At 36.0% G+C, this 19,286-nt stretch overlaps 3 protein-coding genes across 8 annotated transcripts in view; 2 read left to right on the top strand and 1 right to left on the bottom strand.

Annotated features, from left to right (window-relative positions):
* RCBTB2 (RCC1 and BTB domain containing protein 2) overlaps nucleotides 1-5,083 on the top strand; it is a 57,317-nt gene extending 52,234 nt beyond the window's left edge. For both annotated transcript variants that reach the window (XM_087886263.1, XM_087886261.1), the window contains one exon: nucleotides 3,479-5,083. In XM_087886263.1, the coding sequence (XP_087742389.1) occupies nucleotides 3,479-3,481 (3 nt within the window). In that variant the 3' untranslated portion in view covers nucleotides 3,482-5,083. The remainder of the gene's footprint in view (nucleotides 1-3,478) is intronic.
* RB1 (RB transcriptional corepressor 1) overlaps nucleotides 1-19,286 on the bottom strand; it is a 60,105-nt gene that overhangs the window by 12,126 nt on the left and 28,693 nt on the right. For 2 of the 5 annotated variants that reach the window (XM_034426869.3, XM_034426870.3), the window contains exons 12-18: nucleotides 18,819-18,906; nucleotides 15,657-15,773; nucleotides 13,846-13,902; nucleotides 13,724-13,755; nucleotides 13,513-13,589; nucleotides 13,108-13,310; nucleotides 173-291 (exon numbers count right to left, since the gene is read on the bottom strand). In XM_034426869.3, coding sequence (XP_034282760.2) covers nucleotides 173-291; nucleotides 13,108-13,310; nucleotides 13,513-13,589; nucleotides 13,724-13,755; nucleotides 13,846-13,902; nucleotides 15,657-15,773; nucleotides 18,819-18,906 — 693 coding nt within the window. Of the gene's footprint in view, nucleotides 1-32; nucleotides 120-172; nucleotides 292-3,160; nucleotides 3,289-4,333; nucleotides 4,384-13,107; nucleotides 13,311-13,512; nucleotides 13,590-13,723; nucleotides 13,756-13,845; nucleotides 13,903-15,656; nucleotides 15,774-18,818; nucleotides 18,907-19,286 lie in introns of those variants that run through there. The other 3 variants (XM_060689410.2, XM_087886187.1, XM_087886192.1) reach the window with 3 other exon arrangements.
* Nucleotides 3,791-5,083, top strand: LPAR6 (lysophosphatidic acid receptor 6). Its single transcript, XM_034426879.3, has one exon. The coding sequence runs from the start codon at nucleotides 3,791-3,793 to the stop codon at nucleotides 4,814-4,816; it is 1,026 nt and encodes a 341-aa protein (XP_034282770.2). The 3' UTR covers nucleotides 4,817-5,083.

Genomic DNA, 19,286 nt, shown 5'->3' with positions numbered 1-19,286 from the left:
AGAAAGTACCACTTGACAATGGTAACAGTTACCCAGAGAGGTAGCAATCTTCCGTTTCCTGCTGCATTATGTTCAAGCAGATGCTAGACAACCATCTATCAGCAATCTTTTAATCTGGATTCCCATTGAGGGTAGCTCTGTATGAAAGTGGAAAATATTTCCTTTTACTTACAAATCTGCAGCACTGTGATTATGTTGAAGAGGCTGAGTAAAATAGTGGGCAGGTTCGGGCTCATCAGCCTGCCCCTCTCGGTCTTTGGACTGTTTTATCAGTTCAAATAATGGTGAATTCTAAAAGACACCAAACAATAATTACATTTCTTATTTAAATTCTTCTTACTCATAACACAATAGTCTATCTTAGAAGTGCCATCTATGACTACTCAGAATGGAAGCTAACTTTCATATACATTTCAAACATTTGTCAATACAGCTTTTAACAGCAAGGAATTTAGCAACCATAAAACTTACAGTATATATGAAGTATATATGAATACAGAAAGTTGCATGTTAAGTTATTTAAATAATTACATTAGTAAATCACAAATTCTGAAATATATAAAGAAACCAATAAGATATAATAAGCATACACAAATTTGTAAGACTTTCATACTATTCTGCTTCATTTTGTGTCACAAATAAGCCTGATTTCCACATTAATAATACCATGTAAAAATGTGCTATACTGAGTCCCAATAAGGTTCAATTCTATAAGTTTATAATATTAGATGGACAGGCCTTCTAAATCTTGGACTGCCAATTCTGGATGCCAATGAAAAAGGTGCAGTGCTGCAGAGTACCACAGTAGAAGCCAAGTAGTGAAATTTCCTAGAGGTCTCTTATTCAAGTACTACGTAGCTATGATTCAAAGGAATATTTCTTATTTAACCCTAGAACAAAGATAAGGCTATATAAAGGAAAATGGCCAAGAAATATGTAGTAAAACAATTCCCAAATATCATACATTAGAATAACAATATCGCACAAAACAATGTTACCAAAAAGGCAAGCTGTGATATAAACTTTTTCAAAATGTTGGTAAGAACTAAGCATGTCCAGGGGTCATGAAATATTCTCTAAAAGTTGGGAAGGAACCAAAATCATAGCTGAAATGGAATGAAATTACCTCTAGGCTCATTGAATGCTACACTTATTTACCTCAATTATCAACATTTGATTTAAAAACAATCAAAGTAGCTTTTATTATTTCTAGCTTAAGTCATCATACTATGGAGGCTCCCAAAATTAAACTATTTATTCTGTTGGGAATTTTGCAAATAATTTATTCTATTGTTAAGGAAATATGAGAGATTATATGTAGAGAGTGAAATGAGTATATTAAAGTACTTAAAAAGTGCAACCAATTTATATTATTCTTTCCAACTTTGTATACAGAAATTCATTTATATTAAGTAATAGTACAAGTTTCTTTATTCTCCATAGGTCAACTTTTGTGATAAACGACAACTAGTTGAATAATCAAAACTACCAAAATAGTGACAGAGCATGACACACACAGAACCTCTTCAGAAATGCTGTAGGTACAGGTTCTTAAAGTAGGCAAACCCCATTATCTTGAGTCTTTGTGTAGATTTTTAAAAATATAATAACAAAACAGTAAAAAGCAGCACCCAAGTAAAACAGTATCTATACAAAGATGTTACTTTTCTGCAGGAAAAAAACCATCTACTATTACCTAAAGATAAGTGGAATTCATTACACATTGTTTTCAGCATTTCCTCAGAAGTTTTAAAAGACAATAGCATGTTTACAGAAAATGCCATATCAATTCTTCTAAGTGAGATATAGCACAATTCCACCACTTAGTGGTGCTAGACTATAAGTTTCATAAATGGATTTTAAAGTAGTACATACATACATATCTATAGTATTTATGATCAAAGACAAATTTATGAAACACTTAAAATCTAACAAGAGTCCTTTCTATCCAATGTATGATCAATAAGCTGTTGTCATAGTTTCTGAATGGTCACACAAGAAATAAGATGCCATAAAATCCATATAAATTCACTTGATCTGCCCAGATAATCCAGCACTATAGAGCTGAATTTTAAAGGAACGTTACTAAGCAGAGCCACACCCTACATCTAGGACTTTGTACCTTCTTTCACTTTTATCTAGGGAAAATATTTAGATACCACATTTGTACATAAAGTTAAATATATTAAATTCTGTCCCATAGCATTAAGCATCCTACATTTAGTTACATATACATGTATAGGAAATCAAGGTGAAACATTAATTAAGGCTTTCATCAAATAAAGACTGGTTTCAAAGTAGCTCAACTCTAAAGCTCATTTGAATCAACAAGGAAATGCCAGCTCAGAAAATACAGTTTAATGCAAAAAAGTAAGTGTTTTGAAAAATCTGTAAGAACACAGCAGAGCAAAAATATTCTTATTTATAAACTTTCTGGGCGGCTGGAGGGGCGGACGCAGGCAAGCGCTGCCTGCATATGGCTGGTGCTGGTGCTGGTAGGAAGAAACAGGCTAACGCTGCCTGCGCGCTGCTCCTGGGGGCTTGGGGGGGGCAGCAGGCAAACGCTGTTTGTGTGCAGCTCCTGGCAGTGGAGGATATTGAAAGGTGGTGATGCATAGTGGGGGGGGGGGCAGTCAAACAGCCCATTCGGTATCAAGCAGGCAGGGGCAGGGGGAGGGGGAGAGGCAGCAGCCGAACTGCCAGTTAGGCATCAGGCCAGAGTCCAGGTGCAGAGGCAATGACGGGGGTGAAAATGGGAAGGGGGTAAAAATAGGAAGCCAGAGGCCCATTGGCCAGGAGAATTGGAGGAGGAAAGCTGGCTGTAAATGGGCTGAGGCAGGTGGCTGGAGGCGAAGGAGGCGCAGCCAAGGGTGGGAGCCTGAAAGTCCCATTCCATACTTCATTGCATGAATGTGGCAAACATGCCTTTACAACAAGCTTTAAATAATGTACATGTATTAGGTTTATTACAGAAAAACACTTATGTTTAAGCCTAATAAAGTTTACGTGTCTCTAAAATAAGTTCAGTCTAGCAAAGATTTCAAGAGAGTTAAAGAAGTTTTGATTATCATACTGAGTTATATGCATACTTTCCAATACAAATATTTGTGACTAAAATCTTTTCAACTAAACACCTTAAAGCAGAATTGAAAACTGAAACCTTTTGTAGCTCAGCCCCTTCTTCCTGTGATGTTATCATGTAAGTTGAGTAAGCATGGGTAGGGCTTTTTGTTTAATCTTCTCTGAAGACGGAAACGCATAATAGCAGAGTAGCATCTGAGGAGGGAGCTGAAATTCAGCAAGAAAGGACATGCTTCGGAATTTTATTCTATCGTACAGTTCAACGACAAGAAGATTGAAAACTGCAACACAGTGATGAAACCTGGACATCTATTTTCCCAGGAGTTTCAAAGTTATTTAATTTAAATTTACAAAGGATTTATTTGTAATATTTTTTTATTTCCAATATTTTTTCCAGTGAATAAGAAGAGCAATCTCAACATTTGAAGAAATTATATTTTGGATTTTAATTAATTTGAAGGACAATATTCCTTATTTCTGAAATTTACTACTGTCTAGATTTGTGAACATGAACAACTAATATTTTTGGAAGAAAGGAATGACATATTGATAAGTAGACTGGCTTACTGAACTATGAAAATTTCAAATAATGTGGACCCAAGTGAAGGGAAAGACTAGATTTATAAACGATCTGAGGATTTACTACAACTATAACAAAGGTACAGACTTACTGAGGAATTTTGTAATTATAAATAATTAAGTTGTCATTATGGTGGCAAATTCCAATTGTACTGTTCAAGACTCTTTTAAATATACTTTATATGGCTGTGTGTTTAGTATGGTATTTGTCCTTGGTTTAATATCAAACTGTGTTGCTATTTACATCTTTACGTGCACACTAAAAATCAGAAATGAAACTACAACTTACATGCTTAATTTAGCAATATCAGATCTCCTTTTTGTGTTTACATTACCATTCAGAATTTACTCTTTTGCATCAAAAGACTGGCCATTTGGAGATGTACTATGCAAGATTTCTGTCACACTGTTTTATACAAACATGTATGGAAGCATTTTGTTTTTAACCAGTATCAGTGTTGATCGTTTTTTAGCAATTGTATATCCATTTTGGTCAAAGACAATCAGAACAAAAAGAAATGCAAAGATCATCTGCATTATAATTTGGATAATTGTGACAACAGGAAGCATACCAGCAAGCTTCTTTCAATCCACCAATGCTCGTGTTAGTACTGAAGGATGGACACACAATACATGTTTTGAACACTTTTCTGAAAAAACTTGGAAAACCTACCTTTCAAGAATTATTATTTTCATTGAAACAGTAGGCTTTTTTATTCCTCTCATACTGAATGTGACATGCTCTGCAATAGTTATAAGGACATTAAATAAGCCAATTACACTGACCAGGAATAAATTAAGTAAAAAAAAAGTTCTACGAATGATATTTGTTCACTTACTGATTTTCTGTTTCTGTTTTGTTCCTTATAACATCACCCTAATATTTTATGCCCTCATGAGAACCCAAGCATGGATTAATTGTTCAATTGTTACTGCTGTTAGAATTATGTATCCAATCACTCTGTGTATTGCTGTTTCAAACTGTTGTTTTGACCCTATAGTATATTATTTTATATCAAGCAGTATTCAAAATTCAATAAAAATGAAAACTTCATCAACTAGAAGACAGAGATTTTCTGAAACTCAAGTTTCTGATACTCAAGTTCGATCCCAAGCATTAAAAGCAAGAGTACTGGACATTGAATCTACTATATAAATGGTGTTGACAGAGTTAGAAAATAGAATTCAGCTATAAATATTCTTATGTTTTCTACAAATGTAAATGGTTATATTGAATTTAAAAGTTGAGAATTTTAAACACTATTTTTAATCTGTAAGATGTTGTTTCATGAAATTTATATTATCAAATTAGAAAAATATTTCATCTGTGTGGATTTAAAAGAAAATATTTTTATTATTCAATATCTTTGGAAAATGAGGTGTTATAATAAAATGCTAATAGTTTTCCTTATTATCCAATAAATTGTTTTATTTCTATGTTACCAGTATCAATATTAACATCATGGACAATTTATTATTTTATTCAAAGGTAATTCACTATTGAAAAGACTGTATATAATAAATTCTACCATGTAAAAGTGAAGAGAAATAGTTTATGGGGATTGTTTACCAACTGAGCCTTGTTTATTTGAATTATGAAGTATTAAATATAACTTTATTAAATATATTTATTAAATATAAATATAAATATAACTATCACATGGAATTAACAAATTCTAAGTGAGCTATTATTATCTCCAAAATTTTGGTGACAGTTGAAAAAATTCCTACTGTGAATGAGAAAACAATTTTTGCATAGCCTTTGGACAGAATATTATGAGATTTTCAGATACATTTTTGGGATATTAGTTAATTGCAGGAAAAAACTGGAATTATATTGTACCTTAGAAGAGGGATCCTCAACCTCTGGGCCATGGCTCACTACTGTGCCGTGGCCTATTCATAATTTGGCCGTGCAAGTGGCTGGCCAGAGCATGCATGCATGCAAATCTATTTGTGTGAGCGATGGATTGGTCAGCAATCATGCATGCGCGCCACCTTGCCATTCACACAAGTAGAGCTGCACATACATATGCTGGCCGGCCACTCACGCTATCCAGTTCTCCTCTCCCCCCCAACCAGGCCACCAAACCACAAAGGTTGGGGACCACTGCCTAAGAAAGATACATAAATGCATCTTTCTAAGTAGATGACTTGTGATATTTTTAAATTCTTTTAGCTAGTAATAATAGGGAACAATTAATACACTGAGTTCACAATGTAAGATATTGTTCGTTTACTTTTAGCTTAAAATATGAACCTATCTATACAGGTAGTTCTCGACTTATGATCACAATTGACTCCAAAATTTTTGTTGGTAAGCAAGACAGTTGTTAAATGAGTTTTGCCCCATTTTATGACATTTCTTGCCACAGTTATTAAGTGAATCACTGCAATTGTTAACTCAATAATACAGTTGATAAATGAATCTGTTTTCCCTATTGACTTTGCTTGTCAGAGGGTTGCAAAACACTGTAACCATCAAATACATGCCAGTTGCCAAATATCTGAATTTTGATTATGTGATGATGGGGATGCCGCAAAGGTCTTAAATGTAAAAAAACAGTGATAAGTCACTTTTTCTAGTGCTCTTGTAACTTCAAATGGTCACTAAATGAATGGTTGTAAGTTGAGGACTACCTGTACTGATACATGTATACAATTTATTTTGATTTATAAACTTCACAACTTAGGGTTTTTTGAGTACCTGGCTAATTGTGGCAATCCATAATTTTAAAAAATGATATAAGTGAGTAAACTATAGTGAGATTCCAATGTTTTTTTCTTCTGGTCTATACTTTACACATTTGTTCTCTTTAATTTTACTGTTTAGTTCTATTAGTCTTTAAAAGATAGATGTGAGAGCTCAGATGGATTTTTATATATTGTGTTCGAGGTAACACATCTTTTAAATTGCACAGTTTCACAGTTTAACTACTATCTTGAGCAGCCATTAATTGCTCAGCAACTTTTATCAGAAGACTAAACTACTTCACCTTAAATTACTGTACAGACCAATAATCAGTTGGTTTTATATTTTCAGTGATTTTAAAGGCTCAGTATCTTGCAGAAAATTTTACAATAATCAAATCATAATCAAATTAATACTTGTATAGTAATAGTATAGTAATACTAAAAAAAGATTGCATCTTTAATGCCGGTAAATAAAATAGGCACATAATTCTCAACTAGAGAAAAGCACTTCTGGCTACAATCAATATCAAAACATAGTCAATTACAAATATATTAATAATCCTTATTCAAAAGCAAAATGTGCAAGAAATTATCTTCACTATAAAGCTATGACTAAGGCTGAGTAAAGCATTCAAAAGAGATGTTTCCAACATGTAGAAACACATGATTCTTTAATTAAATAAAGCAACAATTTTATTTACAAGGTCCACACATTTCTTTTGGAAGCTACACCCAGTTGTCTCTACATGTATGTGCATGCAAAGTCACTTCTCATTTAGGAGCAACTAGAGCATTCAACCTTAAGAGCTGGCCTCCAGCTATCTGCCATTTTAATTCCACATAACCCTCTGGGCCTCACAGGAACCAAACATATTTCTTAGAAAATAAATATAGCACATGGCAATGAGCCAGATTTTACTCTGAAATATTTCTAGTTGCGTGGTTATGGAAGGAGGTAGAGTAATTATAGCAAACTACCACAGGAAACTTTGGGTTGGACAATGCTACAACTATGTTGTAGAAGTCTCAATGTGTGTGTGTTTATATAAACATTAAGGTAGCTTCTGTAAGCAACTTTAATCATTCCTTGTTCTTTGTATTTTACTCATTATTTCTTTGGAGATTTTAGGATTCTAAATATGATTTTTTCCCCCCTATGCATGTCAGGATTTTTTCCCCTATGATTCAATTCATCAGAAACCCGGAACTTCTCCAGTTCATCATGCTGGTTGGGGAATTCTGGGAACTGGAAGTCCACCTATTTTAAAATTGCCAAGTTTGAGAAACACTGACTTAAAGCAAGTATTAAATTGTCTCTGCTAATAAGTATTATTACAAATTCTGAGCAGTATCTTGTAAACAATGTTCCAAAATATGCAATCTAAATTCATTCATTCATGGGTTTGTTAATCCGTTATTCTAAAAAACTAATTTTTTTCTCCATATACGATCGCAGAGATTGAAATATTTAACATACCTAAAGATAATTTCTATCTAACTTTTTGTATGTCTATGTCATTTAGATATATAAAATTATTTCATGCATATACACATACAAGCACTCACACATTTATCAGAAACTAATTTTCCGCATTCTATTATTTTTAAGTCAGTTTTCTAGTAACTTTGCATCCTATTATCTGTATTCATAGAGTTTTAATCCTTGTTTTGTACTCGTCTTCTTCCAATTAACTGACATAAGAACCACTTGAGGCAGTTTCACCACTAAGGCAGAACTAAAATGAACTCCTGCTTCCATGACTGACAAGGATATGATCTAGTTCTGCACAAGATAATATCCATAAGTTCAGATAGAGGAATGACGTATCCTCAGAAAAATTAAAGAGGTAGTTGCAATATAAGTTCGAAGAGGAAAAGATTATGAACTTTCAGAATAACTGTACTTGGTTAGCTACGGGAAACATGGTTTTCTATATTATCTTGCTGTTGAAGACTATTACAGGTAGTCCCCAATTTACAACCACAATTAAACCCAAAATTGATGTTGCTAAGTGAGACATTTGTTAAGTGAGTTTTGTCCCATTTTACTACTTTTGTTGCCACAATTGTTAAGTGAATCACTACCATTAAGCTAGTAACATGGTTGTTAAGTGAATCTGGTTTCCCCATTGACTTTCCTTCTCAATGGGGAAGGTCACACGAGGTAATCCATGACCCCAAGATACTGCAACCATCATAAATATAAGGCACTTGCCAAGCATCTGAATTTTTACCACATGACCATGGGGATGCCACAATGGTCATAAGTGTAAAAATGGTAATAAGTTACTTTTTACAGTGCTGTTTAACTTTGAATCATCACTAAATGAACTGCTGTAAGTCAAGGACTACCTATACTTGCATTAGAAAAATAATTTTCTAGATGCGTAAGTGTACTCCTCTAGATTTATCTGCCTGCTTTATCATTGAAAGCAAGATTCCTTTATTGCAAGAGGCTAATATGTAGAATTTTAATAGGGTCTAGTAATATGAAGATTCCCTATTTAATCTGTCCCATCATCTGATGTGAATACATTTAAGAACAAGACCAGTACAGAGGATAGGCCTGTATATCTCAGCATCTTGGGCATTTAAAAAAGCAGTAGGCATCTAATACTTAAAAGTTATATAAACTATAAATAAAATTAAGCTTTCCAATATCTGTTGAAGTATCTTAGAAAACACTAAAAGAGAGAGCAACACCAAATGCCACTTATGTCCTTATGAAAGCTGAGAATGCTCTTGATTAAATGTTACAAATCAGTTTCTGGAAAAGGATGATTACATAGGCCTTCAACATTGAAAAGAAGCTTAAGTTAGGCTGAGAGACTTGGGAGGTATAGCAGCATTTGGTGGATGGTTTTATCAATATACTAGTAGCTAAGAATTAGTTGCATAATTAAAACAATGCCGACTGGCCACCCACAGGGGGAGAGCCTTCTCTGTGGGGGCACCTGCCCTCTGGAATGAATTGCCCCCGGAGATACGTATGATCCCTGACCTACGCACCTTTCGCCGGGCCCTCAAGACACTATTATTTCATCAAGCTGTGCTGGCCTAAATACTAAATTTTAATGGGTTGTTTCTGTTTTTACAGTGGGGCAAAAAAGTATTTAGTCAGCCACCAATTGTGCAAGTTCTCCCACTTAAAAAGATGAGAAAGGCCTGTAATTGTCATCATAGGTAGACCTCAACTATGAGAGACAAAATGAGAAAACAAATCCAGACAATCACATTGTCTGATCTGGAAAGAATTTATTTGCAAATTATGGTGGCAAATAAGTATTTGGTCACCTACAAACAAGCAAGATTTCTGGCTCTCACAGACCTGTAACTTCTTCTTTAAGAGGCTCCTCTGTCCTCCACTCATTACCTGTATTAATGGCACCTGTTTGAACTTCTTATCAGTATAAAAGACACCTGTCCACAACCTCAAACAGTCACACTCCAAACTCCACTATGGTGAAGACCAAAGAGCTGTCGAAGGACACCAGAAACAAAATTGTAGACCTGCACCAGGCTGGGAAGACTGAATCTGCAATAGACAAGCAGCTTGGTGTGAAGAAATCAACTGTGGGAGCAATAATTAGAAAATGGAAGACATACAAGACACTGATAATCTCCCTCGATCTGGGGCTCCACGCAAGATCTTACCCTGTGGGGTCAAAATGATCACAAGAATGGTGAGCAAAAATCCCAGAACCACACGGGGGGACCTAGTGAATGTCCTGTAGAGAGAGCTGGGACCAACGTAACAAAGGCTACCATCAGTAACACACTACACTGCCAGGGACTCAGATCCTGCAGTGCCAGACGTGTCCCCCTGCTTAAGCCAGTACATGTCCGGGCCCGTCTGAAGTTTGCTAGAGAGCATTTGGATGATCCAGAAGAGGATTGGGAGAATGTCATATGGTCAGATGAAACCAAAGTAGAACTGCTTGGTAGAAACACAACTCGTCGTGTTTGGAGGAGAGAGAATGCTGAGTTGCATCCAAAGAACACCATACCTACTGTGAAGCATGGGGGTGGCAACATCATGCTTTGGGGCTGTTTCTCTGCAAAGGGACCAGGACGACTGATCCGTGTACAGGAAAGAATGAATGGGGCCATGTATATCGTGAGATTTTGAGTGCAAACCTCCTTCCATCAGCAAGGGCATTGAAGATGAAACGTGGCTGGGTCTTTCAGCATGACAATGATCCCAAATACACTGCCCAGGCAACGAAGGAGTGGCTTCGTAAGAAGCATTTCAAGGTCCTGGAGTGGCCTAGCCAGTCTCCAGATCTCAACCCCATAGAAAACCTTTGGAGGGAGTTGAAAGTCCGTGTTGCCCAGCGACAGCCCCAAAACATCACTGCTCTAGAGATCTGCATGGAGGAATGGGCCAACATACCAGCAACAGTGTGTGCCAACCTTGTGAAGACTTACAGAAAACGTTTGACCTCTGTCATTGCCAACAAAGGATATATAACAAAGTATTGAGATGAACTTTTGATATTGACCAAATACTTATTTTCCACCATAATTTGCAAATAAATTCTTTCCAAATCAGACAATGTGATTGTCTGGATTTGTTTTCTCATTTTGTCTCTCATAGTTGAGGTCTACCTATGATGACAATTACAGGCCTCTCTCATCTTTTTAAGTGGGAGAACTTGCACTATTGGTGGCTGACTAAATAGTTTTTTGCCCCACTGTAACACGTGGCGACAAGATTATTTAATATGTTTTTTAAGCTGTTTTTTAACTTTTATATATTTGTTGGTTTTATTTTTTGGCTGTGCACCGCCCCAAGTCCTTCGGGAGAAGGCCGGTATAAAAATTTAATAAATAATAATAATAATAATAATAAAAACACTTGTGAGAACAGCTAAAACCAGAAAATCTTGATATATTCTGTGGAAATCACTTAAGAGTCCATTTTTTGTTACTGCAGCTTTGATTAGAGTTAAAATAATGTTTGATCATCAGGACTATCTGAATGCATTTGGACTGAACACTTTCAGAAGTAATTAAACCCAGTATAAAATCTGTAAACTGAAAAATTGTAATATTGTTATTAGCATAAAAGTCTTTGAAACAGTGGACCAGCAGTCTCCAACTTTTCTGGTTTTACGGACCAGTGTAGGGGGAGAAAAGAGGATGGTTCCGTGCAAGCAGAGGGTGAGCACATGCAGCTCCATTTGCACAAGCAGCAAGCATGCGTGCACACAGCTCAGAGAAATGGAGCTGTATGCGCATGCTATCCACCGTGCTCATGCACCACTTCCGTAGCCTGGCTCTGAACAGGATGCAGCCCAGGGGTTGGGGACCTCTACAGTAGACTACTATGGAAAAAGTAAGGTTTTATGTAATATTTGTTTGTTTGTTTAATCTTATTTACTTCTTAGGGTCCAAGACTTCCAATTGCAAAATGCAAAATGCTGAATTTACCTTCTTAATCATTTTGGTCCCCTTCCAGGTAAAACAGTCATCTTTTGACTGCTTTAGTGTTTAACTAGAAAGTGGAAAACTCAAGTTTCTTCCTTCATTTAATGATGCTGGTCTATGACAAAAATGAAGATTTATTGATTTATTTCTTCCTTTAGTTTACAGGTAGTCCTCAACTTACAACAGTTCATTTAGTGACCGTTCAAAGTTACAAAGGTGCTGACATAAGTGGCTTATGACCATTTTTCAGCTATAATCCTTGTAGCATCCCTATGATCATGTGATCAAACTTCAGATGCTTCACAACTGGTTCATACTTATGACCATTGCAGTGTCACAGGGTCATGGGATTACTGTTTCCAACTGTCTGACAAGCAAAGTCAATGGGAAGCCAGTTTTACTTAACAACTGGGTTACTAACTAAACAACTGCAATGATTCATTTAATAACTGTGGCAAGAAAGGTCATAAAATGGGGCAAAACTCACGTAACAAATGTCTCACTTAACAAACATTTTGGGCTCAATTGTGATTGTAAATCGAGGACTACCTGTACTACTATGTGGTGATACACCATGGTTCTGAAGCTGAAAAAATTGAGAAACCAAGGTTCATTTCCCCCTTATTATTAGATAAGCAGAAATATTCTGTGTATAAAGATAGGTGGAGTTGACCACAATTTTCATTTTTCAATATTATTTAAACAACCCAATACCAATTTCTATAATTTTCAAAACAATACATTAAAGTTAAAGAACAAAGCTTACATTTGATTTCTTTAGTCACGGTCTTTGAAATCTAATGAAGGTATTTTTCTTTTCCCCCTTTACATCCTTTTTAAATTCAAATTATATGCAACTGTCCGATAACAAAGACAAGGGGTGGAGGGAGTATGTACAGGCCATAGGTAAGATGCCCCAAAGAAGACCAATACTGAACTGACAAGAAACCCCTGAGACAAATATTTTTGTCCTGCTCAAGTTGCTACCTTTTTTAGTAATTCACTTCCAATTCATTCTAAGGAGCAGGTGCAAACCCAACAACTAATCTGTTTCCAAACACTGTAGAGAAGCAAAACTATTACCGTATAAAGAAATAGAAAATGCCTCTGAATGTAGGTCTTCAAACCAGTCTTCACAATTTAAAAAGTATGTGTGTTCTACTGAGGAAATAGGTATCACTTCAACTCCTACTTTACTTGGATTATACGTTTATAAAATTGTCCTAATGTAAATTCAGAGTTCACCCAATATACAATTAAAATAATTTTATGGAACACAGATGTACAATACCATGGTTATTATATGTTTAGAAAACAACTTACTGATTGCCATGCAAGTGATTCCATAATTTTGTGTTCACAGCATTCTAGGTGTTTTATCATCTCTCTGGTCAAGCTTGGTTCTGCTTTAATGAAGCTTTCAACAATCATGTATAATTCAAAGGCTTTCAAATCCAGGATGTTGATGATCCATGGAAAAGACAAGTCTGTCTCTAAATTCACGCTCTGTGAAGCATTTCTTGAAGCTTAAGAGAACACAACTGATCAATGTAGAGCAACAAAGTCATGTATAAAATTAGCTGTTATGCTGAGTTATTTATTACAAGACTTTACATTTAAAATAACATTTTAAAGATGGTAGATTCCCAATCACAGAAAACCCTTTGGGAAAAGAAGTTTGTCCCAAGAATGTCTGCTTGATAATGCTTCTAGTTAATTTGAACTTACTGCCATATGTAGCCATGACTAGCTCAAGAGCACAAGCCAGCAGAGAGATGTGGAAGACGTCATTATTCAAAAGTTTGCTGTAAAAAAAATAATAACATACCCCATTAACAATGACAAACATTAACAAATTATATGATAATTTTTATCATATAAGCATTCTAAAACAGTTTTACAAAGTAGAGATATCTAAAGAATATTTTAGTAAACATACCTGAAATTATGAACTGACAGACGTTTTTCTTCCTGTAACAGATATATAACTAAAAATTTAGCATAGCATTTGATAAAGCTAACATATAGAATATTATAAAAAATAATATACTGAAAACATACCGACTTCAATAAGGATTCCATCACTCGGTAGTATAATCTTACTCCAATTTTGTACCTCTGAAATAGCAAATAAAATATTTTACAAGTGAAACATAATGCTATGAATGCAAATTATTTAATCTCTTTTGCCAATTTTTGTGGACCATTTATACAGTACTACTTAAGAAAGTCTACTATGGTCAGCATCCAAAAATTTAAAAAACAGAATTCAATGCCTATATAAAAAAATCATACACAATACCATGACTTTTATAACATACTTTATCTTATGAGCCAAAAAATACTTCAGTGTATAACATACTTTTGGAAATACATCACATTGAATGTTAAACTTTTGTTTAAGTAAAGTGCTAAATTCGCTTTTATCCCTTTATCTCTTTTATACTGCACCAAATAATAAAAGATACATGCCTCATATTTGCATGCTATCCCTTCATGGGAATGTACCCAAAGCCATTGAAGAGAATTATGTATTTAAAACATTGATCTTAGTGATATTTTGCAAAATCTATGTTAATTAACTTGAGAATTAGATACTCTTAGAAAAAGGTGGTCAAGTAAGGCATTCAGCAGGCCATCTTCAGCAGTTCTCCAATTCTTATTGTAGCACCTCAAATGCCATTCATTCAAATACATTTATAGGCAACATTGGTTTTTATTTCATTTCTATATTGTTCTAACATATAGGACCGTGGTGGCAAACCTATGGCACACGTGCTGGAAGTGGCACATAGAGCCATGTCACCTGGCATGCACAGCGTCGCCCATTCCTCTTCTGGGTTTCCGGCGCACACATGAGCACCGGCCAGCTAGTCTTCTGGTTATAAGCAGGCATATATATATACATGCACGTGCAACAATCAGCTGGCCTTCACAGGTGCGGTAGTGCCAGAAACAGGAAGATCAGCTGGCCAACTGATGGTTCATTTCCTGGCGTGCGCATGCTCACTGGACAGCTCCTCCTAGCGCGCCTGTGCACCAGCCAGGCCATTGACGCCCGCAAGCAGCTCCAGGCTTCCCTCCCTCCCCAGCGGAGGCTTGGGGCCGTACAAGAAGCTGCTCAGGTGGGGAGGGAACCGTGCCCCCTCGCCCCGGCGATTCTTGCACTGCTACTTCCCTGGCAGCAGCAGGAACAGGCTTCCCTCCCTGGCGGAGGCTTGGGGCCACTCAAGAAGCCTGCTCAGGCGGGGAGGAAGGGAAGCGGGCCCCCTCGCCCCGGCGATTCTCGCACTGCCGCTTCCCCAGCGGCGGCAGGAGCAGCAGCTGAGGCTTCCCTCCCTCCCTGGTGGAGGCTTGGGGCTGGCAAAGTTTGGTGCAGGAGGCTTTCTAGGCCCAAAATAGGGCACATGCACGGGGATGCGCACATGTGCAGGGGAGCATGTGGGGTCGTGCACGCATGCGCAGGTGGGGCACACATTGCATTATGTGTACCAACACACACACACACGTTTGCGCGCACACACATACTTTTGGCACGAAACAACAAAAAGGTTCGCCAACACTGATATGATGTTTTCTTTGAGTTCTAGATTACACAATATGTTTTGATAATAAAATAGAACTGACATTAAAAAAAACTAAGCTGTTAAAATCAGCTTGCTTCTACAGATAATTGCAGCATCTTATTTGCAGCATATTTCCACAAATATGTAAAGGGTGTGAATTTATAAGAATTATGACAACACTTATATGTTTCGTGAGGAATACTTTAAACTCATTGATTTCCCCAACTCAATGCATTCCCCAGTTCAGAATTTTCCTAGCACTTAAGAAAAAAATATATTTTGTTTTGAATTATTGAAGAACCCTACCTGAGATCCAATTTCAGCACAGCCTTGTCCAACTGCTTCAGCAAATTTGTTCTTGAAGATAATACCCATATTTTCTATTCTTTTCACTATTGATTTATGAGGATTAACTGTGCAGTTCTGTAATATTTGGAAGGAAATCTTTAGATACCATAATCAAAGCTGACACCAGCCAGAGCACAGAACAACTCAAAATAGTAGTGCATGATCGGAAAACGTGGAGAGACCTGGCCCATAGAATCGTGAAGAGTCAGACACAACCGAATAGGTAACATCATCAGCATCTTTAGATACACAATATTATAGAATAATATAGAAAAACAAAATATCTTTAACTAGAGGACAAGCTTTAGACATTACATTATTAAATCACTGCTTCATTTTATTAGCAATAGGATGGGATTGTTTTAGTCAGAACAAACATATGTAATTAAATTATTATGCTTAAGAAATCAATTCAGGAGGCTAACATATAAGAAAGAGCCTTTGAATTAATTTAAAACTTAAACTCACAGATGTATTATTACAATAGAAGAACCCACTCTGCAACTTGAGTTATTTTTATCAGAATAGTATGATTGCTATGAACATTATAGTCAGTAGATAGCAATGATTCCCACTCTGATAACCTCTTATATTAACCTGCCTTTGAACATAGTTCAAAATATGGAAGTAATCTTACTATTTAGAATCTGCTATTATGAACATGTTATAACAAAGGTTTGTTACAGGGATGAATATTATAGACCTATTTAGGGTACAATATGACATGGATGCTTGCTATATAAAACAATGCCTCTCATATTAATACCTGTTTTTCCCTGGTTGGCAGAATATTTATTAATTTTGTTTGCCACCCATCTCACCATGAAGTGACTCTGGGCAGCTTGCAACAGAGCTCCCCAATCCCCAGCCACTGCCCATTACTGGTCCGCTCCACGTTCAGAAGCAGGCCATAGAAGCAGCAGGTGGGTGTGTGCGGGCTCACCCGCCCCTTGCGCAGAACCATCCCCTCTCCCTTCCCCCCCACTGGTCTGCAAAGCTGGAAAGGTTGGGGACCGCTGGCTTACAACACTGAATAAAACAATACAAAAACATGTGTATATATATATATATATATATATATATATATATATATATATATAAAAAACACTATAAAATACAAATTATCAATTATAATTAAAAGATGGGGAATGGGGAGTAGGATAAGCATGGGGGAGGTGGAATCTGTTATTAATCTATCAACCACCCCCAGCATGACACCCCCATATGTAACTAACATAAGTAAGGACCAAAAATAACTTTCTGGGTGAGTCACATTTTGCCTTTGCATTAACTGAGATTTTAGGATTTTGTGCAATGATTGAAAAAGAGGAAAAAAACAAAGTTTAGCCCATAAGCCTAAAAAGTCTGCTTATATTCTGGTTATAGTTCAGCAGTTTGGCAGATTGAAACTCACCAGGCTCAAGGTTGACTCAGCCTTCCATCCTTCCGAGGTCGGTAAAATGAGGACCCAGATAGTTGGGGGCAATATGCTGACTCTGTAAACTGCTTAGAGAGGGCTGTAAAGCACTATGAAGCGGTATATAAGTCTAAGTGCTATTGCTATTGCTATATTTATTTTAAGTTCAACAAGCTCTTTGAATATGCTCCAATTTGAAGTACAGACAATGACCATTTTCTGTGGTCATTGCAAAAAGCATTTTCTGTGTCAGCTCCTTCCCATGTATGAGATGTTGCCCAGTTTAGGACCAAACTGGTTGTCATATCAACACAACTTTCAAAATCCTGGGTTAGTATGATGTATAAAACTCAGCCATTGTCCCCTTGACTAATAGCTATTGGGATGGCAGATCAGGGAGATTGAGGTTGCTTGAAATAGAAATTATTCTCTACTTAGAAAATTTATTCAGAGCAACAAGTAAAATAAATAAATTCAAGCCGTAGGGGAGTAATCATAAGTACACAAATATCAATTTACAGAAACTGACTTGTCCTTTCCTCCTGTCACTGAGCTCTAAAAAGGTCCTTTGGAACATCCATATGTTTTAGAGAAGTTGTTGGTGAAAGCTGTATATGAGGAAATCCTTTCTGCCAATGTCAACCATAGTGGATAGATACCGCTGAATTTCACCCAATGATTCAAAAAATAATATCAATGTTCTTCTTAATTAGTAATTTTATTATAACATTGTGTTTTTATTCCTGACAGAAATAATGCCCATCCTGCAAAAATCTTCCTTTTACCAAAGTTTATGGCTTATCAGAGAAGAAAGAACTAAATCCTGACAAAATTATATCCTCTAAAACAGTGGTCCCCATCCTTTCCAGCTTGGCAGCCTAGCCTGGCATGGGGCAGGCACATGTGTGCACACACAGCTCCACATGTGTGAGTGGAGGGAACTCGTGCACGCACTTGCCCATATCTCCCATGGCCCTGTTTCAAACAGGCTTGGCTTGGTAACAGGTTGCAATCTGAGGGTTAGGGACACCTGCTCTATAATGTTGAAAAATGTATGTTTCTTTATCTTCTTTTTAGTTTCAAAAAGACATATAAAGATCCTAACAACGTAAGACATAGCTTGGTTTTCCTGTAATATTACACCATAATTTTGAATGTGCTTATAACTAAAGGGCTTGTTTTAACAGTTGTCTTACTATGTCTTAACCTGAATCCACCTATTTTTCTGGTATGTTTTATATTTCATAAAAGCAATTACAAGACAAAAGAACTCCTGTTATATTCCACTCCATTTAGTTAAACAACAATATTTTTGCATGCCCAGATCATACCTGAGCAAAAGCAAATATGGAGATTTATTAAATTTTGTTACTATCCTAACAAAAAATAATTTCAGAAATTAAACAGCAGTCTTTAGAATTGCAGGAAAAGCAATTAGTATATATAAATACTCTTCATAAAAACACAGAATGGCATAAAAAATGTCTAATTTATTGGTGTAGTGTGCACAAGATGGTAAGCCAACAAACCTGATCAACAGCAGGTATACACTGCCAACCTCTTCACATGTCTACTTTTAACCAAATTGGATCTTATTGAAACTAACCATACCATACCTGAAGCAATTATTATTTCCAATCAAAAACAAAACTCAATCTGATACAATTAAAAGTCACAAGTATAGTTAAATTGTTGCTACTTACATTAAAATAGAAGAGAAGGTTGTCTGAAGGAGTATCACTTGCAGAGTTCAATATTATCATTAACTGCTGAATAGTATTCATTGCAGCTCTAAAGTGAATGAAGAACACTTAGTATTTTCTGAAACACAACAGCATTTAAATAAAGACATTCCTCAGAAATATAACTTTTTAATATAACATTGTAGTTGTTCCCTATAATTGTAGTATTAACATCCTCTGAAGCATTTCAAACTACCCATATTATTAAGAACTTATTTGCAGGAGCAGTGAAGTTGTACAACAATTTTAATCATAGATTTGCTAAATGGATCTAAGAAATAAAATGTTTGCAAGCTTTGAGAAAACTGCTAATATTAAAATATTTGAACCCCTAAAACCGCTAAAATAGGCTAAGACTACTCTTACTGTTGCATTTTTCCTTTGAAACTACAAATGTAAATGTATGCAATATTTTAATGATCTAAATAT

The sequence above is a fragment of the Pantherophis guttatus genome, chromosome 1, assembly GCF_059756535.1.
Source record: "Pantherophis guttatus breed Tessera chromosome 1, ASM5975653v1, whole genome shotgun sequence".
Taxonomy (NCBI): Eukaryota; Metazoa; Chordata; class Lepidosauria; order Squamata; family Colubridae; genus Pantherophis; species Pantherophis guttatus.
The sequence above is the reverse complement of the archived record's forward strand: the minus strand, read 5'-3'. Positions and strand labels throughout refer to the sequence as shown.